The following is a 23,636-nucleotide window of genomic DNA, read 5'->3' on the forward strand; positions in this document are numbered from 1 at the left end:
AATTTTCCCTGAAAGTCATCTTCATTTAATTCACATAAACTATCATCAACAGAACATTTATTAATTCTCATTGATCCACCATCACTCTCTCCAACTGTTTTACCTGCAATGGTCCAATATTTTTTCACAAACAATTAACCTCAGGTAATCTATCTTCTCTACCCAAAGGATTTAAAAATGGACTGTGGTGACTCCAATACTGTTTCCATTTTCCTGGAATCACTGATGCAGTTCAACAGATTTCAAAACAGCCTTTTGGATTTTTTTCTTCCTTCTCACTTGTTACTTTAGGGGGCCCTCAGGGGTCTGTCCTAGGACGTCTCATTCTGGTCTGTGATAAAATATCCTGTTTGACTGTAAAAAGACAAGAACAAGTGACATCAGATGTTCAATTAATTAGATTGAATATGATAAAAACATTTATTCAGAGGTGAATTGACTGAAGGTACTATGGATGTGCAATGACACATTCTCAGTATCTGATATATCTAATTTACAGAATATTCAATCACAGAATCAATTTTTAACACTAAAGTTTGTCATTTCTATTTTCCAACTACTCACCTTTACCACTCGGCATTTTTTTCAGTTTAAATTGACCTAATTTCTATACCTATCGGTAAAGAAGAATTTATATGATTTTTTTCCGAAGAAACTTAAACATGTCAAAAAAAAATTCTATCAAACATTTAGTTGATTACTCTTAATCTCAGTCATTCATATTCAAATCACAAGTAATTATTTACAATAAGAATGAAAGATTTACCTATATATTTCTACTTAGTGTTAAATAAAACAACATAACATTGTTGTGACACTGAGCTGATTTCTGTTTGGTGTTTTGTGGTCAGAACAGTTGGTGCTTCTTTTATTTCCTGTCAGAGTTCTTCTCTATGCAAAGGGAACTTCCTGTCCATCTGCTATAAAGACTTGACATCCTGCTGTCAGCTGCAGCAGAAGAAGAGAAGCTCCCATCAGATCAGCTTCAATACCAACCATGTTCTCTGTAGCTCTGCTGCTGCTGTTGGCAGCTGGATCCTGTGAGTTTGACTGAGGCAGAGACACTGACAGTGTGATCACCCTGACTGTTCCCTCTACGTCCACTGATTCAATCTTCTGCTCTTCATCCACAGGTGTAAAGTGTGAACAGTTGACACAGCCAGCCTCTGTGACTGTGCAGCCAGGTCAGCGTCTGACCATCACCTGTCAGGTCTCTTATTTTCTCAGCAGCTACTGGACACACTGGATCAGACAGCCTGCAGGGAAAGGACTGGAGTGGATTGGATACAATTGTGCTGGATGCACCCCATATTACAAAGCTTCCCTGAAGAACAAGTTCAGCATCAGTTTGGACTCTTCCAGCAACACAGTGACTCTAAATGGATTGAATGTGCAGCCTGAAGACACTGCTGTGTATTACTGTGCCAGATACACAATAACACAAAGCATCAGTGGAGCTGAACAAAAACTCCTCAGAGCATCAAGACAACATCACCAGAGTGGGCGCTGTCACACCAGGAATGATTTATCACCCAGACATGTTGAGGTTCAGTCAGAAATGCTGAGGACAAATGCTTTAGATTAGTACTTTGAGAACATAAGAATTTAAATGTGATATAAAATCTGTAGAGGTTTTGCACAATTTTTTTTTAAAGAAAAAAATTGTAAAGGGATAAAAACATTTTTGGATGTAATTTGCACTCATTAAATGACCAATTTATATTATTAATGATGACTGCTTCTGTAGCATCATAACTTTTTAATCTCCTCATTAAATTGTAAGTAAATGTGAAATAGTTCCATTAGGACACAGCAGCAATAATACATTTTTTTCTCAGTGATTTCTTTGATGATCTCAATTGCTTATTTTAACATGTATAAACTAAAAGTGCACAGACACGTACATGATTTCTAAACATAGATCAGTGTTTTATATTCTCACTTGAACATTCATGATGAAGTGATGACTCATGGAAAATTTATCTGGATTATTGTAAATATAAATCCTCTTTGTATATTCCAACTCCTGTTCTATTTGATTTTATCTTATTTTTCTCTGAGTGCTCTTGTTGCTGTTGTTGCACTGTAAATTTCCCCGTGTGGGACAATAAAGGATCTGAATCTGAATCTGAATCTGAAAAAGTGTATCTTTATTTCATGATGTAAATTAAGTATTTGAAGAAAGGTTTTATGCAGAATATACTCATATGTCAGTGACTGCATGGAATCTGGAATACGTTTTAAAAACACTAAATTGAGGGGTTTCCCTGGGCATGTTCTAAGGGGCTTTCTCTCCAACAATTTTCATTTGAAGCTTGATTGGAACTGGTTGGTGTGAAATGTGGGGTACCTCAGAGCTCAGTACTGGGACCACTGGTGTACTATTAGTTAGATGAAATTTAAAGTCTCAGATTATAAACGCACCTCATCCAAAGAGGAGGAGGGATCACAATCAAATCCAGTTCTTTAGTGAGGAGGAGTCGATGCAAAACTCAGATGTGTTCCACGTCTACTTATGTGAGAGCAGAGAGGAGGACAGAGAAGAGGGGACACACAGTTGAACATGATGGACTGTAGGACAGGACTGCTGCTTCTAACTATCTGCTGGGCAGGTGAAGATCTTCACTCATCCTGTTTGTGGACACATTTTAATTTTTGTCATCAGCTGATTAACTTGATGTTTCATCTTCTAAACAGGTGTTGATGCTCAGACTCTGACCCAGTCTGAACCAGTGGTTAAAAGACCTGGAGAATCTCACACACTGACCTGTTCAGCCTCTGGATTCACATTCAGTGACTATGGGATGAACTGGGTCAGATAGGCTCCTGGAAAAGGACTGGAGTGGATCGCTTATATCAGCAGCGGTGGGGGCAGCACATCCTACTCTGAGTCAGTCAAAGGCCGGTTTCTCATCTCCAGAGACGACAACAGAGCACAGCTGAATCTGCAGATGAACAGCCTGAAGACTGAAGATTCTGCTGTTTATTATTGTGCTCGAGAGTCACAGTGATTGAAGTCAGTTCAGCAGCTGTACAAAAACACACACTTCTTATATTTACTGCTGTGAAGAGCAGAATTGAACACTGACTATTGTATTATTCTAGGCATTTTAAATGCATATTATTATATTGCCTTTTTATTTTTAATAAATCTTATAAATTCACATAATTCATTAACTATTTTTAGCCAAAGATAACACAATACAATACAGCACAATACACCAGTACATGCTTGAATGGATCAGAGCTACACTCATTAACGTTGACTATTTGGGATGAATATATGAGGAATAATAGCTTAAACATTATGAATACACACACATGGCCTTCGCTGTTGGCTGGTTAAGGCTGAGACTTAGCGAACTCAGGGTTTTAAGCATTGACATTTTTACCCCTTCACCCACCAGCACTCTCTCCAATCACTTTTCACCTGCAGTGGTCCTATCTTTGTTCAGCTACAATTAACCTCTATCTTCTCTTTCAAAACTATTTTAAAATGGACTAAGGTGATTGCGAAACTGTTTCTATTTCCCTGGAATCCCTGATGCAGTTCAATACATTTCATAGCTCTCTTTTGGATTTTTTGTTGTCTTTCTCACCTGTTTCTTTTGGGAGGCCTCAGGTGTCTGTCCTGGGACGACTCATTCTTGGTCTATGATGCAATATCCTTTTTTACTGTTGAAAGTTACAAATACAAATACAAATACAAACATCCAATTTAAAGTGAGATTTATTTCAATCAATCAATCAATCAATCAATCAATCAATCAATCAATCAACCAATCAATCAATCAATCAATCAATCAATCAATCAATCAATCAATCTTTATTTATATACCATCTGTTACATTCTAAATTGTTTTGAAGCACTTTACAGAATCCCAGGGCCTGACCCTAACAAGCAACAGTGGCAGGAAAACCTCCCCTTTAACAGGAAGAAACTGTTGCAAATCTGCTTCGTAGGTTCGGACCGTGAAACGACCAGAGAATCCGTGATCTTCAGTAAAAAGTTTATAAGACACATTTGTGGGCCTTTTCACAATACGAGAGAAACATTCTCCGTCTGCCAACAGATAAAAAAAAGGGCTGGACCTTTTTGGGTGTTGGTTTATATTCAGCAGAAAAGTTAGCAACAGTGCTCAAATGGTCATATGATTAACTGACGACACCATCTTATTACCTTAAATGATTATGTTCTATGTAAGTTCCGGTACCTCATGAGCCAGTCACAAAGTGGCACCAAGAAGTGTGATTAAATGCCTGCACGTACGCACATTCTTCAGTATATGCATAAGTCAGTTCTAGTGATTCAAAGTTACATTATAAACTTGTGCTACACAGGAAGTTTCACAGTAGATTTCATAGTAAATTTCCACAAAACCGTAAACAGGAATTTCATGAATATTTTAAAAGGTTACAATAAGGTAACTAACAGCAGACCTTTTTATGTAAAACATGATTTGACTGTAGGTTTCCACTCTTCTATTGGCTCTATTTGGTCAACAGTGATGCTCCACATGTTTGATTCTATGCAAATTCAGAGTTCTTCTTTGTTCCTCAGCTATAAAACCATCACATCAGACTGTCAGTGGAGTTCTCTGCACCTGACTTTCAACATTAACCATGTTCTCTGCAGCTCTGCTGCTGCTGTTGGCAGCTGGATGTGAGTCTCTCTGTGGATTTGTCAAAGTCAGCAGTTGATCTGTTTGAGTGATATTTTATTTATAATCAGCATTTTCTTTGTTGTTTCACAGGTGTGAAGTGTGAACAGTTGACACAGCCAGCCTCTGTGACTGTGCAGCCAGGTCAGCGTCTGACCATCACCTGTCAGGTCTCCTATTCTGTTAGCAGCTATTACACAAACTGGATCAGACAGCCTGCAGGGAAAGGACTGGAGTGGATTGGTGCACATCGTGTTGGATACAACCCAGTTTACAAAGCTTCCCTGAAGAACAAGTTCAGCATCAGTTCGGACTCTTCCAGCAAAACAGTGACTCTAAATGGAGTGAATGTGCAGCCTGAAGACACTGCTGTGTATTACTGTGCCAGAGACACAATAACACAAAGCATCAGTGGAGCTGAACAAAAACCCCTCAGAGCATCAACATAACATCACCAGAGGGGGCGCTGTCACACCAGGAATGAATCATCACCCAAACATGTTGATATTGAGTTCAAAGTGTTGAAAGATGCTTGAACTCAATACATTGAGAACAGAAAAATTTAAATGTGGTAAAGAAGAACTTTTGCGCATTTCATTTTTTTAAAGAAAAAGAATAGTACAAGCATAAAAAACATTTGTGGATGTCATTTGCACTCATAAAACGACCAACTTAAATTATTAATGACATTATCATAAACCTTTGATCTCTTCATTACGTTGCAAGTAAATTTCACACATATGTGAAATAGTTCCACAAGGACACAGCAACATAAATACATTTGTTTCTCAGTTTTTTCTTTAATGACCTCAATGTTTCAGCTCTGACAAAAACTCAAGGTGGGACCCAAGAAGACAGACAAGAAGGCCACTTCGGTGAACTACAGTTTATTTACACAAATATTTACAACAGTGAAGAAGAGTGAGCGTGCTATACAAGGAGACCACAGTGAACAAAGTACCAAGCCAAAACCCAGAGAAGTGCTTGAAACACACAGCCCACACACAGGATCATAACGCTCAACAGTTTATTTCAACATGCGTCACCCAAACTAAAAGTGCACAGACTAGCACATGATTTTTCATATGCAGCTTGATTAGAACTGCTTAGTGTGAAATGTGGGGTATTTCAGAGATCAGTACTGGGAGCACTGGTGCACTATTAGTTGGATTAAATTAAAAATGTCTCAAATCATAAACTCACATCATCCAAAGAGGAGGAGGCATCACAATCAAATCCAGTTCGTAGTTATCATTTAGAAGTTATTATTTCAACAAGTTAAACTGTCAAAATCAGTTCAAAACAGGTAAATAAAAATATATTTATTTTGAGAGAAACTCAAAAGGGTGATAATCAAATTGATGCTGTGCAAATTAAACTGAGGAGGAGTTGATGCAAAACTCAGATGAGACACACAGAGGGGACACACAGTTGAACATAATGGACTGTAGGACAGGACTGCTGCTTCTAACTATCTGCTGGGCAGGTGAAGATCTTCGGTGAACAGTTGACACAGCCAGCCTCTGTGACTGTGCAGCCAGGTCAGCATCTGACCATCACATCATGTCAGGTCTCTTATTCTCTCAGCAGCTACTGGACAGGCTGGATCAGACAGCCTGCAGGGAAAGGACTGGAGTGGATTGGATGGAAATATACTGGAGACTCCGACTACAAAGATTCCCTGAAGAACAAGTTCAGCATCAGTTTAGACTCTTCCAGCAACACAGTGACTCTAAATGGAGTGAATGTGCAGCCTGAAGACACTGCTGTGTATTACTGTGCCAGACACAATAACACAAACCATCAGTGGAGCTGAACAAAAACCCCTCAAAGCATCAACACAACATCACCAGAGGGGGCGCTGTCACACCAGGAATGAATCATAACAACTTTGTGGCAGAAATTTTGAGAAGAATGCTGGAGCACAAGATTTTTACCTCAGAATTTAAATTAAATAAAAAACTTGTAGGAAACTTTCAATGTTTTTTGTAGTAAAAAAGAACTACAAAATAAGACTACTTATGTGAGAGCAGAGAGGAGGACAGAGAAGAGGGGACACACAGTTGAACATGATGGACCGTAGGACAGGACTGCTGCTTCTAACTATCTGCTGGGCAGGTGAAGATCTTCACTCATACTGATTGTTGACAGACTTTTTGTCATCAGCTGATTAACTTGATGTTTCATCTTCTAAACAGGTGTTGATGCTCAGACTCTGACCCAGTCTGAACCAGTGGTTAAAAGACCTGGAGAATCTCACACACTGACCTGTTCAGCCTCTGGATTCACATTCAGTGACTACTGGATGTACTGGGTCAGACAAGCTCCTGGAAAAGGACTGGAGTGGATCAGTCTTATTTACACTGATGGCAGCAACAAGTACTACTCTGAGTCAGTCAAAGGCCGGTTTATCATCTCCAGAGACAACAACAGAGCACAGCTGAATCTGCAGATGAACAGCCTGAAGACTGAAGATTCTGCTGTTTATTATTGTGCTCGAGAGTCACAGTGACTGAAGTCAGTTCAGCAGCTGTACAAAAACACACACTTCTCATATTTACTGCTGTGAAAAGCAGAAGTGAACAGTGAAAACTTCTTTTTTGTAATTATTTTAATAGGCAAACTTTATTAAAATTTATTGAAAAACAGATTTTAAAGTTTGAAAAATAACAGACATTTTTACTGTTGGTCAAAATTAATTTGTGCTGCACACATCTCTGCACTTTAAATTGTTCACAGAATATATGAATTTCTTAAAACACAAGATGGGTGCTCTATCCATAGCTATAAAAGAAAGTTCTTTATTGGACAAATATGTTCCTGTGTATATGTTTGTGTTGGATTGTGAGTGTAATTGAAAGAGGAATGCTGATGGGATATGAAGCATTATCAGTCGTTGAATGCTGTTGGAAAAATGGTGAAATAAGATGCTTTTTTCAGTTCTTACCATCGTAAATCTGACTCTTGAGAAGTCAGTGCCTCACCAGCCATGAACCTCACCGCACGTCACTGGTATTTAATACATATTGAATAACATAATCCTCAATCTACTGACAATGGGAGGACCTGTTTGTGGAGTTGGGCCCATTTGTTCAGGATGAGTTGGTTTTGTTATGGTTGGGTAGGGAGCTTTGAAATAAATTATGTTTCTAAATACCAACAAATATAGGGAAAGGATTGGGCATGTGTGTGTGTGTGTGTGTGCGTGTGTGTGTGTGTGTGTGTGTGTGTGTGCGTGTGTGTGTGTGTGTGTGTGTGTGTGAGCAAGACAGTCAGTCGGAGAGAGAGAAAGAAATGAGGACTCTCACCACTGAAGAATGATGGAGATAATGCTGATTTGTGTTTCCACACGTTTTGACTGACTTGATCTCATCCAGCTTCCAGACTCACTGGCATTAACCAAAATGATGCCTTGAACAAGTTTTAATGACACAAACATACTTTAGTAACTCTGTGACAGCAGAGAATGAGGAGGCTGCAGACACAGATGAGGTGCACAAACATCTATAAACCATGAAAACAAACAGAAAACATTTTAGAGCATAAAGAAATGATGAATTGATGAAACAAACAAGTGAAACAAACAATTCTAGAATATAGAACGCTCCCTGCAGACATGTTTAAAAGTCTACATTTCTGCTCAGTCTAATGTGATCAATACAGTCATGTGACACAATTTATACAGGTTCAAGTTCATTAAACATATAATGGATCACCATGGATACATTTCATGATGACTGATTCTGAGTGTCTCTCTTCAGATTGTCTTGGGGTGTTTATGAAAATGTCCCAGAGAGGGACGTCTATGCAAACTCTCCCTGTCCTATAAAAACAGCAGGAACTTGTGACAGGAGCCTGGAGCAGTTTTACACAGTTCTGCTCAGATCAGAGCACAGAACTGCAGTGTCAGCACATAATGGAGAACACAGTGATCAGAGGTTTACTGATCATTGTCACTGTTCACGGTGAGAACATCAGGGCTGCTGTTACTTCTGTGGACAGGTCCAGAATGGGCTTGACCTGGTTGTTGGGTGTATTTCTATTGTCTTTCAGGTGTTTGGAGTGAAAGACTGGATCAGTCTCAGCCTGAAGTAAAAAGACCTGGAGAGACAGTGAAGATGTCCTGCACCATTTCAGGGTTTGACATGACCAGCTACTATATCCACTGGATACGACAGAGACCAGGGAAAGCTCTGGAGTGGATCGGGTGGATGGATACAGGTTCAAACTCTGCTAGCTATGGAAGCTCTTTCAAAAGTGGTTACGTGATGACTGAAGATGTGTCCAGCAGCACTCAGTACCTGCAGATCAGCAGCCTGACAGCAGAGGATTCTGCTGTTTTCTTCTGCGCTCGACAACCACAGTGACTCCAGAGAGAGGAACAGCTGCACAAAAACCTCCACAGACAACAAATGTGCCTCCTTCTCAGAAACTGAATTACAATCTTAAAGTTTTTCAAAATATTTCCAGCATTTCGTTTTTCATGAGAAGACTCTAAGTAAAATATTTAACCTATGGAGAACTTTTTAGGGATTTTTTTCACACAAAGATGAGCTCAGTTAAAAATAAGAAATATATTTTTGAGTGCCCTCTATATAACATATAGAACGATCAATGGTGTGACCTAAAATATTAATCAATTAAATGACTCAAATGTTAATCTCCTTGACTCTTGGAGAATGCTCCATTAATAACATTCTAAACCTATAATTGTCCTTGGTTTTGTCTTTCCCATGTTTGTCTGCTTTTCCTCTCCACTGAGTAGAGTGGTGATGGGGCCTTTTTCTGCCACTATATTGGCGCAGCTGTGGCTCATCGTGTGACGGGTGCAGTTTGGACCCAAATGCAGCACTCTGAAAAGCTGGTCAGTAGTAAAGACTTTTATTAACCCACGGGCAAACAGGAACTCAGGCAGACCAGGAAACACAGAAAATAGTCCGTTCCTCCAGCTCTGGGCCCGCACAAAGTCTAGGAGTCGCAGGCTCGGGGAGTGGGGCGAGCAGCAGCGAAGTCGGGGCCAGGCGGAGAAGTCTAAACCAGGTGAGCAGACAGGAACCAGAGACGCTGAGGCGGAAGTCGTAGTCAGGGGCAGAAAGCAGGTAGGTTGTCCGGGGAACAGGCAAGGCAGGCAGAACGAAGACAGGCAGGGTCAGCAACGGGCAAGCCGGCAGGGAAACAACGCTGGAAAGTCTTGCATGGACGCAGAGGAACAATCTGGCACTGAGTGAGTGTGAGGCTGGAGAATATATACACTGGTAGGTGAGCTGATTGATGAGTGAGGGCAGGTGTGTGATCAGTGACTGAGGGCAGGTGTGTGATCAGTGACTGAGGGCAGGTGTGGTGATCAGTGACTGAGGGCAGGTGTGGTGATCAGAGGGTGTGGTGTGAGCAGGGCAGTGGAAAAGTACTGGGACAGGAGGGAACTGGGGAAAAGGGGCTGTGACAGAACCCCCCTCTCAAGGGACGGCCCCTGACGTCCCAAAAACAAAGTCCAAGCTGAGCCGGGTGGGTGGAGGGGGGCTAAAATTCTTCAGAGGCCTCCATCTCAGCTTCCTCTTCGTCCTCGTCGCTGGAAGCCTCGGATGACAGGGAGGACAGAGTCTCTAAATTGGCACCGCCACCAGCATTGGGGATCTTGGAGGGCTGGTCAGGGTGACAGTGATGGAACTCGCAGATGAGCTGCGCATCCAGGATGTGACGGGCCGGGACCCATGACCTCTCCTCTGGGCCATATCCCTCCCAGTCTACGAGATACTGAAGGCCCCTTCCACGGTGGCGGGAGCGCAGCAGGCGGCGAACTGTGAAGGCAGGACCCCCACCAACAATCCGTGGAGGTGGTGGCGGCTGAGAAGCCGGCATCAATGGACTCTCTCGAACCGGCTTGATCCTGGAGACATGGAAGGTTGGGTGGATCCGCATGGCCCGGGGCAGCTTGAGCCTGACAGCCGCAGGGTTGATGACCTTCTCGATAATAAACGGCCCGATGAACTTAGGAGCCAGCTTCTTTGACTCCACCCTTAAGGGAAGGTCTCGGGTCGAGAGCCATACCTTCTGCCCCACCAGGTAAGTGGGAGCCCGGGAGCGACGGCGGTTGGCTGCCGTCGAGTAACGGTCAGCTGCTCGTAGGAGAGCAGCCCTGGTCTGGGTCCAGGTCTGGCGGCAATGGCGGATAAAAGCCTCGACGGACGGACAGGAAGCTTCCCTCTCCAGGGCTGGGAACAGCGGCGGCTGGAAGCCATAGGCGCACTGGAAGGGAGAAAGTCCAGTGGCGGAGCTGGTGAGGGTGTTGTGGGCATATTCCACCCACAGTAGCTGCTTGGACCAAGTGGAGGGGTGTCTGGACGCCATGCAGCGAAGCGCCGTCTCCATCTCCTGATTCACCCTCTCCGATTGGCCGTTGGATTGAGGATGGAACCCAGAGGACAGGCTTACGGTGGCCCCGATGAGGCTGCAGAACTCCCGCCAGAATACGGACGTGAACTGGGGACCCCGATCAGAAACTACGTCCGACGGAAGGCCGTGGAGCCGAAATATGTGCTGTAGAACAAGTTCAGCAGTCTCCTTGGCTGACGGAAGCTTGGGTAGGGGCACAAAGTGGGCCATCTTACTGAACCGGTCTACCACAGTCAGGATAGTGGTGAATCCGCCCGACAGTGGCAGACCGGTAACAAAGTCCAGCGAAATATGGGACCAGGGTCGATGTGGCACAGGCAGAGGTTGCAGGTAACCGGCAGGGGCCTGGCGGGAGGACTTGTGCAGACTGCAGATCGGGCAGGCGTTGACAAACCCTCTGGTGTCCTCTAAAGTGGGCCACCAGAACCGCCGCTGCAGAACCTCTTTAGTGCGCTGAATCCCTGGGTGGCAAGTGAGCCGGGAGCCGTGGGCCCATTGTAGGACGTCAGACCGTCCGGGACAAACAGGCGGTCAGGAGCTGGGACCAGGTTGGTTCTCCAGGGCAGCCTTTACACGCTCCTCCACCTCCCAGGTGAGAGAAGCCACAAGGCAGGGAGCAGGAAGAATGGTGTCTGGGTTGTAGGGTCGATGAGGGGGCAGGGAGGTAGCCTTAGCCTTGCTGAACACCTCCCCTTTTACTGGGCAATGAGAGACAAAGTGCCCAGCCTGTCCGCAGTAGAGACAGAGGTTCCCCTGTCGTCGTCGCTCTCGCTCCGCAGGAGTCAGGCTGGTGCGTCCCACCAGCATGGATTCGGCCCCCCCAGATGCGGGCCCTGTGAGAAGGTTGGAGGCGGCTGGAGATCCTCGCAGGCGGGCAAACGACCGGTGCTCCGCCTCTCCCTGGCGTAGCTCTCTTCTCCTTGCCTGGACGCACCTGTCCAGCCTTGAAGTCAGGTTGATGAGTCCATCAAGGGAGGGCGGAAGATCAAAAGGAACCAACGCATCCTTTATATATGGCGCTAGCCCATTGAGGAAGGCGTCGCACTGGGCTGCTGGGTTCCAGTCACTGAGCCGGGCCCGGGTACGGAAGTCGATAGCGTAGTCAGCAATGGACCGACTTCCCTGCTTCACGCTCATGAGTCCCCCGGTGGCATCCGGACCCAGAGAAACAGGCCCAAAAACCTTCCGAAGCTCCGCAGAGAAGGCCTGGAAAGAGGAGCAGGCCGGTGTGCCCCTCTCCCACTCTGCCGTTCCCCACAGGCGTGCCCTGCCAGTCAGGTGATTGATGGTAAAGGCGACCCTCGCCGCCTCCGAGGCAAAGGTGTAGGGCTGCAGAGCGAACAGGATTGAACAGTTCGTGATGAACGGGTTGCAGCCCTCTGGGTCCCCAGAATAACGCTCTGGGGTTCCCACCCGGGGCTCTGGAGCAGTGCCTGGTGGGGGAGCAGGAACCAGAGGAGGAGGAGCTGGAGCAGGAACCGGAGCGGCCGGTTGCGACACAGAGACCACCAGCTGTTGGACCTGGGTGGCTACTGACCTTAATGCCCGCTCCAGGGCCGACGCTGTCTCCCGAGCCTCCGCAGCATTGGAGGCTAGCTGGGCCTCGAATTGTTGGAGCCTTCCCTCCACTTGGCCCAAACGAGACTGAGGTGGTGACGAGTGTGCTGGGTCCATGTTTTGGCCAGATTGTACTGTGACGGGTGCAGTTTGGACCCAAATGCAGCACTCTGAAAAGCTGGTCAGTAGTAAAGACTTTTATTAACCCACGGGCAAACAGGAACTCAGGCAGACCAGGAAACACAGAAAATAGTCCGTTCCTCCAGCTCTGGGCCCGCACAAAGTCTAGGAGTCACAGGCTCGGGGAGTGGGGCGAGCAGCAGCGAAGTCGGGGCCAGGCGGAGAAGTCTAAACCAGGTGAGCAGACAGGAACCAGAGACGCTGAGGCAGAAGTCGTAGTCAGGGGCAGAAAACAGGTAGGTTGTCCGGGGAACAGGCAAGGCAGGCAGAACGAAGACAGGCAGAACGAAGACAGGCAGAACGAAGACAGGCAGAACGAAGACAGGCAGGGTCGGCAACGGGCAAGCCGGCAGGGAAACAACGCTGGAAAGTCTTGCATGGACGCAGAGGAACAATCTGGCACTGAGTGAGTGTGAGGCTGGAGAATATATACACTGGTAGGTGAGCTGATTGATGAGTGAGGGCAGGTGTGTGATCAGAGGGTGAGGGCAGGTGTGTGATCAGTGACTGAGAGCAGGTGTGTGATCAGTGACTGAGGGCAGGTGTGGTGATCAGAGGGTGTGGTGTGAGCAGGGCAGTGGAAAAGTACTGGGACAGGAGGGAACTGGGGAAAAGGGGCTGTGACACATCGTCTCGTCAGCTGCTAGTTACAGGCCGGTCCGTCCTTGTGCTCGGCGCTAGTTTGTTGGAAAACTCCAGTGGTATCTGCTTAGCACTCACTTGCATGTAGCCTGAAAATTCTTTGTGGTCTTTTCCTCACCTGTGCTCTCTTTCACCTGTCCGCAGCTTTGAGATGGCCTGGGTCAGACAGGCTCCTGGAAAAGGACTGGAGTGGATCGCTTATATCAGCAGTGGTGGGGGCAGCACATACTACTCTGAGTCAGTCAAAGGCCGGTTTATCATCTCCAGAGACAACAACAGAGCACAGCTGAATCTGCAGAAATATGCACACACTTCTCATATTTACTGCTGTGAAGAGCAGAACTGAACACTGTCTTTATTTTATTATGAATGGCTTTTAAATTGTTAATGAGCTCACTTTAAAATGTTATTTTAAATTATTTTACAACTGCTTTTGACCAAAAAAATGCAAAGTGCCTTCATGACTAATTTGTAATTTTCCCTGAAAGTCATCTTCATTTAATTCACATAAACTATCAACAACAGAACATTTATTAATTCTCATTAATCCACCATTACTTCCTACAACTGTTTTTACCTGCAATGCTCCAATATTTTTACAATTAACCTCAGGTAATCTATCTTCTCTACCCAAAGGATTTAAAAATGGACTATGGTGACTCCAATACTGTTTCCATTTTCCTGGAATCACTGATGCAGTTCCGCAGATTTAAGAGCTCCCTTTACAATTTTTTTTCTTCCCCCTCACTTGTTACTTTAGGGGGCCCTCAGGTGTTTCTCCTAGGATGTCTCATTCTGGTCTGTGATAAAATATCCTGTTTTACTGTTAGAAGACAGTAACGAATGACAGTAAAATCAGTGACATCAGATGTTCAATTAATCAGATCGAATATGATAAAAACATCTATTCAGAAGTGAAATGACTGAAGATACTATTAATGTGCAATGAGACATTGTCAGTATCTGATATATCTGTTGGGTGGGGTAGGGCAGTGGGACTCCGGCAGCAGGGGGCATGGACAAGGTGGGAGAGCGCGTTACAGCGCAAAGTTACCTAGTCAAACATCATGCAGGCAGACTTCCACCGCGTCCGGTTCCTTGTGGCGGCAGTCTACGATGCCCTCCCCAGCCCAGCAAACCTCCATGCGTGGGGAAAGAGTGAGACACCCACCTGTTCCCATTGCTCCGGAAGAGGCTCCCTGGAACATCTCCTCAGCAGCTGCCCAAAGTCCCTGGCTGATGGTCGCTATCGCTGGCGCCATGACCAGGTACTCAAAGCAGTGGCTGAGAGCATAGCCTTGGCCATTAGCACCTCCAAACACCATCATGCTCTGAAGAAGGCAATCTCCTTTATAAAAGCTGGAGAGAGATCTCGTGCAGGTCCACAGATAACAACGGGACTCCTCCACACAGCTCCTGATTGGCAACTGCACGTTGACCTTGGAAAACAACTGATATTCCCCCAGCACATCGTAACAACATCTCTACAGCCAGACATGATCATCATCTCAGAGGCTTCGAAACACCTGATCATGCTGGAGCTTACAGTGCCCTGGGAAGAGCGGATTGAGGAAGCCAATGAAAGGAAACGTGCAAGTATCAGGAGCTGGTGGAGGAATGCAGGGGCAGGGGCTGGAGGACCTTCTACGAGCCCATAGAAGTTGTCTGTAGAGGCTTTGCAGGACGCTCCCTCTGTAAAGTCTTTGGCCGATTGGGAGTCACAGGGACAGCCAAAAAGAGGGCCATTAAATCCGCAAGTGAAGCTGCAGAGAAAGCCACGAGGTGGCTGTGGCTGAAAAGGGCAGACCTGTGGGTTGCTACTGGGACACAAGCCGGGTCTTGATCACCCCGGCTGGGTCGCCTGGGCGAGGGTGTATGATGTTGCGAGACCCGAAACACCCTATGAACCCAGGATACATCACTGATGATGTGTTCCAGTGAATTCAGGAGATGTATCTTTCAGTAAGTTGCAGAGAATATTCACTCATCGAATAATTTTTTAACACTAAAGTTTATCATTTCTTCAACATGATGGATCACAACTACACTATGCATCCCATCATTGTATTTATTACATATTGAATAACACAATCCTCAATCTACTGACAATGGGAGGACCTGTTTGTGAAGTTGGGCCCATTTGCTCAGGATGAGTTGGTATAGTTATGGTTGGGTAGGGAGCTTTGAAATAAATTATGTCTCTAAATACCAACAAAGATAGGGAAAGGATTGTGCATGTGTGTGTGTGTGTGTGTGTGTGTGTGTGTGTGTGTGGTGTGTGTGTGTGTGTGTGTGTGTGTGTGTGTGTGTGTGTGTGCGTGTGTGTGTGTGCGTGTGTGTGTGAGCAAGAGAGTCAGACGGAGAGAGAGAAAGAAATGAGGACTCTCAACACTGAAGAATGATGGAGATAATGCTGATTTGTGTTTCAGCACGTTTTGACTGACTTGATCTCATCCAGCTTCCAGACTCACTGGCATTAACCAAAATGATGCCTTGAACAAGTTTTAATGACACAAATATACTTTAGTAACTCTGTGACAGCAGAGAATGAGGAGGCTGCAGACACAGATGAGGTGCACAAACATCTCCAAACCATGAAAACAAACAGCAAAAAAACATTTTAGAACATAAAGAAAATGATGAATTGATGAAACAAACAAGTGGGATGATGATGATGATGATGATGATGATGATGATTGTCTGTGATCAGATGTACTACAGGTTAAATTCTAGAATATAGAACACTCCCTGCAGACATGCTTAAAAGTCTACATTTCTGCTCAGTCTAATGTGATCAATACAGTCATGTGACACAAATTATACAGGTTAAAGTTCATTAAACATATAATGGATCACCATGGATGCATTTCATGATGACTGATTCTGAGTGTCTCTCTTCAGATCTTCTTGCGTTGTTTATGAAAATGTCCCAAAGAGGGACGTCTATGCAAACTCTCCCTGTCCTATAAAAACAGCAGGAACTTGTGACAGGAGCCTGGAGCAGTTTTACACAGTTCTGCTCAGATCAGAGCACAGAACTGCAGTGTCAGCACATAATGGAGAACACAGTGATCAGAGGTTTACTGATCATTGTCACTGTTCACGGTGAGAACATCAGGGCTGCTGTTACTTCTGTGGACAGGTCCAGAATGGGCTTGACCTGGTTGTTGGGTGTATTTCTATTGTCTTTCAGGTGTTTGGAGTGAAAGACTGGATCAGTCTCAGCCTGAAATAAAAAGACCTGGAGAGACAGTGAAGATGTCCTGCACCATTTCAGGGTTTGACATGACCAGCTACTTTATCCACTGGATACGACAGAGACCAGGGAAAGCTCTGGAGTGGATCGGGAGGATGGATACAGGTTCAAACTCTGCTAGCTATGGAAGCTCTTTCAAAAGTGGTTACGTGATGACTGAAGACGTGTCCAGCAGCACTCAGTACCTGCAGATCAGCAGCCTGACAGCAGAGGATTCTGCTGTTTTCTTCTGTGCTCGAGAAACACAGTGACTCCAGAGAGAGGAACAGCTGTGCAAAAACCTCCACAGACAACAAACGTGCCCCCTTCTCAAAAACTGAATTACAATCTTCATAAAGATTTACCAGGAAAGTTTTTCCAAATATTTCCAGCAGTTTCTTTCTTAGGTGCACATAAATAGACATAATGTTTTAGACTCTCCTGTGTTTGTTTATTATTGTATTTATTTTTTTCTGCTTGTTGTCTTGCTCTGTCCTCCTCAGATACTAATTACTGTCATGTCCCTCATTTGTGTCTCATCATCTTTGCCCCGTCCTTGTGTTCTCCATCTGTCCTCAACCAGAGAGTGTTTTGTTAAAGTGTCCAGTGGGCCCCTCATGTCTTTGACTGGGTTATCTTGTGTTTTGATTTGGACTGCTGTCCTCAAAGGTTTGACTTTTTTCCTCTCCTAGATCGATTGATTTATTTGATCCCTGATGCAGTTCATTAGATTTCAGAGCTTTCTTTTGGATTTTTTCTTGTCCTCCTCATCAAGATCCATTGATTGGTTTGATCTTGTGAAATTAATCTGTATTCTTCCAAAACTATTTTGCATGTGCTGAACTTCACATGTAAAACATGATTTGACTGTAGGTTTCCACTCTCCTATTGGCTCCAGTCAGATCAACAGTGATGCTTCACATGTTTGATTTGATGCAAATTCAGAGTTCTTCTTTGTTCCTCAGCTATAAAACCATCACATCAGACTGTCAGTGGAGTTCTCTGCACCTGACTTTCAACATTAACCATGCTCTCTGTAGCTCTGCTGCTGCTGTTGGCAGCTGGATGTGAGTCTCTCTCTGTGGATTTCTCAAAGTCAGCAGTTGATCCGTTTGAGTGTGATTTTATAATCAGCATTTTCTTTGTTGTTTCACAGGTGTGAAGTGTGAACAGTTGACACAGCCAGCCTCTGTGACTGTGCAGCCAGGTCAGAGTCTGACCATCACCTGTCAGGTCTCTTATTCTGTTAGCAGCTACTGGACAGGCTGGATCAGACAGCTTGCAGGGAAAGTACTGGAGTGGATTGGAAGTTGGGCTGGATCCACCCCATATTATAAGGCTTCCCTGAAGAACAAGTTCAGCATCAGTTTGGACTCTTCCAGCAACACAGTGACTCTAAATGGAGTGAATGTGCAGCCTGAAGACACTGCTGTGTATTACTGTGCCAGACACACAATAACACATAGCATCAGTGGAGCAGAACAAAAACCCTCAGAGCATCAACACAACATCACCAGAGGGGGCGCTGTCACACCAGGAATGAATCATGACAACAACGTTGAGGCAGAAATTTTGAGAAGAATGCTGGAGAACAAGATTTTTACCTCAGAATTTAAATTTAAAATGGGGGAGTTCTTCTCTATCACTTCTCTCTCTTCACTCATCCTGATTGTTGAAACACTTTGATTTTTGTCATCAGCTGATTAACTTGATGTTTCATCTTCTAAACAGGTGTTGATGCTCAGATTCTGACCCAGTCTGAACCAGTGGTTAAAAGACCTGGAGAATCTCACACACTGACCAGTTCAGCCCCTGGATGCACATTCAGCAGCTATGAGATGTACTGGGTCAGACAGGCTCCTGGAAAAGGACTGGAGTGGATCAGTGCTATCAGATATGATGGCAGCAACAAGTACTACTGTGAGTCAGTCAAAGGCCGGTTTATCATCTCCAGAGACAACAACAGAGCACAGCTGAATCTGCAGATGAACAGCCTGAAGACTGAAGATTCTGCTGTTTATTATTGTGCTCGATGGTCACAGTGACTGAAGTCAGTTCAGCAGCTGTACAAAAACACACACGTCTCATATTTACTGCTGTGAAGAGCAGAAGTGAACACTGAACACTGTCTTTATTTCATCATTTCATGCCTTTTAAATCTTTACCTCTTAACTTTTTAATAATCCGTCAACATTTATATGATTCATTTATTAAACCCATTTTCCCCCAAATAATTCAATATTCTGGTAGTTCAATTATATTGTATTGATTGTAAATTATGTATAGTTTTGACAAATGTTAGTTTTATAGTATGTAAATAATGTTGTTGAAATCTTCCCCAAATGAGTTCTCCCTACATTTAATAGAAAATTTTCTCATGGAACAGTTCACCTCAACAAAATTTCTTAGTTCTTTTCCTCTATCAACTTTGTGTCAAGTTATTTTTAACCTGCAATGGTCCAATCTTTCAGCAAAAACAAACAACCTGAAATAGATCTTATTTCTCAAAAAACGATTGAAAAAAATCTCTTGAAAAAAATTGTACAGTGGCAACTTTATTAACAACCCTTGTACGTTGGAATCCCTACAAAAATTTAGCTGATTTTAAAATCCTATTTGTATTGTGAATGAAATGAAAAAGACAAAATTGAGCCCCAAAAGCAGACACTGTAGTCTGGATTGAATGGTGACAATTATTTTATAGAATTTGATGGAAGACAATTACAGGCAACAGACTGAACAGGACCACAGCGAAATGATGCACGATGAGGTGGTGAAGCAGGTCTGCATAAAGAGAGACAGCATTGATTTAAAAAAAGAGGAATTGACATCAAAAACTGTAGCTCCGTGAATGAAAACTGATTTGAGCTGACGACTAAAGATTTCACAACTAACAGGCAGAGAACGTAGGGAAGAGACAGCCTGGGTGACAAGAAACACACGTAGAGATACAGACAAAAGTAGGTTTAAATTGAAAAACATAGACAATAGAAGACTCACAGGGTATAATCTACAAGTGCAATAGTGATAAAAATCACAATATAACATACAATTGAAACACTCTGGTCCTCCATTAGTTTGAATTTTTTTAAAAACCAACATTGAATACAGTTTCAGCGAATGTCCTAAAAATAAATAGTTCTGACTAATTTTGGAAGAACATATTTTATTCAGGCTTCTGAATATAACCAAGAGGGGCAGTGCAACATTTTAAAGGTAGAAAATGACAAATGGAACCAACACAATCAGACTAAGAAAATGTGTGTTTACCACTCCCTGTTTTTTCTTCTCATCTGTTGACATTTATTGGAGAGTTGCCATTTTCACAACTTTTATGCCTTATTGGTCAACATAAAATGATTTTTAGGTATTAATAATGATAGAACTGTGTTGTAACTCCGGGTGCTTCTTTTATTTCCTGTCAGTGTTCTTCTCTATGCAAAGGGAACTTCCTGTCCATCTGCTATAAAGACTTGATATCCTGCTGTCAGCTGCAGCAGAAGAAGAGAAGCTCCCATCAGATCAGCTTCAATACCAACCATGTTCTCTGTAGCTCTGCTGCTGCTGTTGGCAGCTGGATCCTGTGAGTCTGACTGAGGCAGAGACACTGACAGTGTGATCACCCTGACTGTTCCCTCTACGTCCACTGATTCAATCTTCTGCTCTTCATCCACAGGTGTGAAGGGTGAACAGTTGACACAGCCAGCCTCTGTGACTGTGCAGCCAGGTCAGAGTCTGACCATCACCTGTCAGGTCTCTTATTCTCTCAGCAGCTATGCTACAAGCTGGATCAGACAGCCTGCAGGGAAAGGACTGGAGTGGATTGGATACCATTGTGCTGGATGCACCCCATATTACAAAGCTTCCCTGAAGAACAAGTTCAGCATCAGTTTAGACTCTTCCAGCAACACAGTGACTCTAAATGGAGTGAATGTGCAGCCTGAAGACACTGCTGTGTATTACTGTGCCAGATACACAATAACACAAAGCATCAGTGGAGCTGAACAAAAACCCCTCGGAGCATCAACACATCATCACCAGAGGGGGCGCTGTCACACCAGGAATGATTAATCACCTCAACATGTTGAGGTTCAGTCAGAAATGTTGAGGAACGTTGCTTTAGATCAATACTTTTAGAACAGAACAATTTAAAATAAATTATTAAAATATAGAAGAGTTTTGATACGGATACATTCATTAAAATTACTTAATATATTCAAAACTGCTTTTACAGAATCCTAAACATTTTAGCCTCAATATTCTGCAAGAAAAATTCACGGATATGAGAAGTAGTTTCACAAGGACAGAGCAGCAACAATAAATGTGTTACTCAGTAATTTCATCAATGATCACAACAGTTAATCTCAACATACTTCCAAAATTTAAAGAACACACACTAGGTCACAATTTTAAACATATATCAGTGTTTAATATTGTTACCCAAACATTCATGATCAAATGAAGACGTATGGACAAAATTCTGTCCTTGTTTATTAATATTGATTAAATATTGAAGAAAGAGTTGTTTTACGTGCCTGAAAATACTTCAATGTCTGTGACTGAAATCTGGAATCCGTTTAAATTCCCACATCTCAGAGTTCTCCCTCGAGATGTTCTAAAGGCCTTTCTGCATTTAAAAAAACCCCCAAAAAACAGAATTAGCAGCTGGAATAGGACTGATAACAAGCACCACTTAGTCCTTAGTCCTTGGGCCACTAATGAACCATTAATTTAAAGGTTTTAAAAAGTCTGAGATCAAAGGCTCACATTATCCAAAGAGGAGGAGGCATCACAATCAAATCGAGTTCTTTACTGAGGAGGAGTCGATGCAAAACTCAGATGTGCTCCACGTCTACTTATGTGAGAGCAGAGAGGAGGACAGAGAAGAGGGGACACACAGTTGAACATGATGGACTGTAGGAGAGGACTGCTGCTTCTAACTATCTGCTGGGCAGGTGAAGAGCTTCACTCATTCTGATTGTTGACAGACTATGATTTTAGTCATCATCTGATTAACTTGATGTTTCATCTTCTAAACAGGTGTTGATGCTCAGACTCTGACCCAGTCTGAACCAGTGGTTAAAAGACCTGGAGAATCTCACACACTGACCTGTTCAGCCTCTGGATTCACATTCAGCAGCTACTACATGGCCTGGGTCAGACAGGCTCCTGGAAAAGGACTGGAGTGGATCGCTTATATCGGCACCAGTAGCATCCCTAAGTACTACTCTGAGTCAGTCAAAGGCCGGTTTATCATCTCCAGAGACGACAACAGAGCACAGCTGAATCTGCAGATGAACAGCCTGAAGACTGAAGATTCTGCTGTTTATTATTGTGCTCGAGACGCACAGTGACTGAAGTCAGTTCAGCAGCTGTACAAAAACACACACCTTCTATTTCCTGCTGTGAAGTGCAGAAGTGCACTGTTTTTATTTTAATAATTTCTACTTTTTATATCTTTAATTTACCTCCTTACTTTTTAATAATTTACAAACTATGTGTATGTTTATGCATTTATTAAACCCATCAGTAACAAATACATCACATTTCCCCCTCAAATAATATAATATTCTGGTAGCTCAATTACATTGTATTGATGGTAAATTAAGTATAGTTTTGACTGATTGACCTCAAGGTTTTTTGGAGTATCTGAATATTTTAGATGAAATCTTCCCACATTGGGGGTCTACCTTCATTTAACATCAATTATTCTTATGGAATAGTTCACTTCAACAACAGTTGATAAATTCTTGTTGATCCAGCATTTTTCTGTAAGTTATTTTTAACCTGCAATGGTCCAATCTTTGAGCAAAAACAATTAACCTGAACTCTATCTTATTTCCCAACAAACTATGTTAAAAATGGTACAATGACAACTTTATTAATCACCACACTCCTGCAAAAATTCAACTGTTTTCACAACCTTATTTGCAACATTAAATAAATTCGGAGGAACAGATTGAACCAAAAATTTGTCTGGATTTAGTTGTGTTCTTTTATGGAATTTGGTGGAAATCAGTTACAGGATCTGACTGAACGGGACCACAGTGAAAATATCCAGCAGGAAAAGAAGCACAGTGAGTCAGGATTTAGGCTGAGAGACGAGCAGGAGCAGATGGTGTTGGCAGGTCTGCAGGCAGAGAGACAGCGCTGATGAGCAAAGAAATGACATCTAAAACTATGACTACGGGAATGAAAACTGAGTTGAGCCGATGACCAAAGATTTCACATCAAACCGGCAGAGAACGTGGAGAAGAGACAGCCTGGATGCCAAGAAACATGTGGACAGTGCCTCCCTGACCAAAAAAAGAAAAAAGAAAGTGTACATAAATAAATATTAATATTTTCCAATGACATGTGTTAAAAATGCATTTAGAGTATGACTGCACATTTTTGCCATTTTCTTGAGTTAAAACTGCTGAATTTGAGTTTTACCGATCAAATCCAGGGCAGAAACCCCGGGTGAGGCAGAGGTGAATTGTGCCTCACGTCTGACTGCATGATCCACTACAAACTGGGTTGCATGACGTGTGCCAGTTTTTGTTCCTCAGCATATCGCTAATATGAACTTTACATGCATGTGTGAGAGAAATATTCCTGCTGATCGCACAACAGAGTGCAGAGAAAAGTCAGCAGGTGAGGCGTGCAGTACTCTGTCTCAACTCAAGGGGGCGGACGCAAGCTGGCAGGTGCTTTCTCGCTGCAGTGCTGCTTCAACAGAGGCAATCCTGTCCTTAAAGAATTATTCTTTTTTTGTCATCATTTTAATAGGCAAACTTTGTTAAAATTCATTGAAGAACAGAATTTAAAGTTTGAAAAATAACAGAAATTTTTACTGTTGGTCAAAATTAAATTTGTGCTGCACACATCTCTGCACTTTAATTTTTTCACAGAAATATGAATTTTTTAAAACGCAAGATGGGTGCTCTATCCATAGCTATAAATATGTTCCTGTGTATATGTTTGTG

General features: G+C 43.2%; 3 gene segments (V, D, J or C); all 3 read left to right on the top strand.

The window, feature by feature from the left end:
• Nucleotides 1-4,623: 4,623 nt before the first annotated feature.
• LOC115250076 (immunoglobulin heavy variable 5-51-like) lies at nt 4,624-6,459 on the top strand (the record flags this gene model as incomplete). The annotated part of the segment is given in 3 exon segments: nt 4,624-4,663; nt 4,755-4,831; nt 6,232-6,459. Coding segments are annotated over 3 exon segments (345 nt in total), but the record flags the coding sequence as incomplete, so codon positions are not given.
• A 271-nt stretch (nt 6,460-6,730) lies between these two features.
• LOC115249974 (immunoglobulin heavy variable 3-33-like) lies at nt 6,731-22,296 on the top strand. The segment is given in 3 exon segments: nt 6,731-6,779; nt 6,860-7,163; nt 22,278-22,296. Coding segments are annotated over 3 exon segments (372 nt in total).
• On the top strand, nt 8,475-9,043 carry LOC101065265 (Ig heavy chain V region 23-like). The segment is given in 2 exon segments: nt 8,475-8,626; nt 8,715-9,043. Coding segments are annotated over 2 exon segments (363 nt in total).
• Nucleotides 22,297-23,636: the final 1,340 nt, after the last annotated feature.

The sequence above is a fragment of the Takifugu rubripes genome, chromosome 5, assembly GCF_901000725.2.
Source record: "Takifugu rubripes chromosome 5, fTakRub1.2, whole genome shotgun sequence".
NCBI lineage: Eukaryota > Metazoa > Chordata > Actinopteri > Tetraodontiformes > Tetraodontidae > Takifugu > Takifugu rubripes.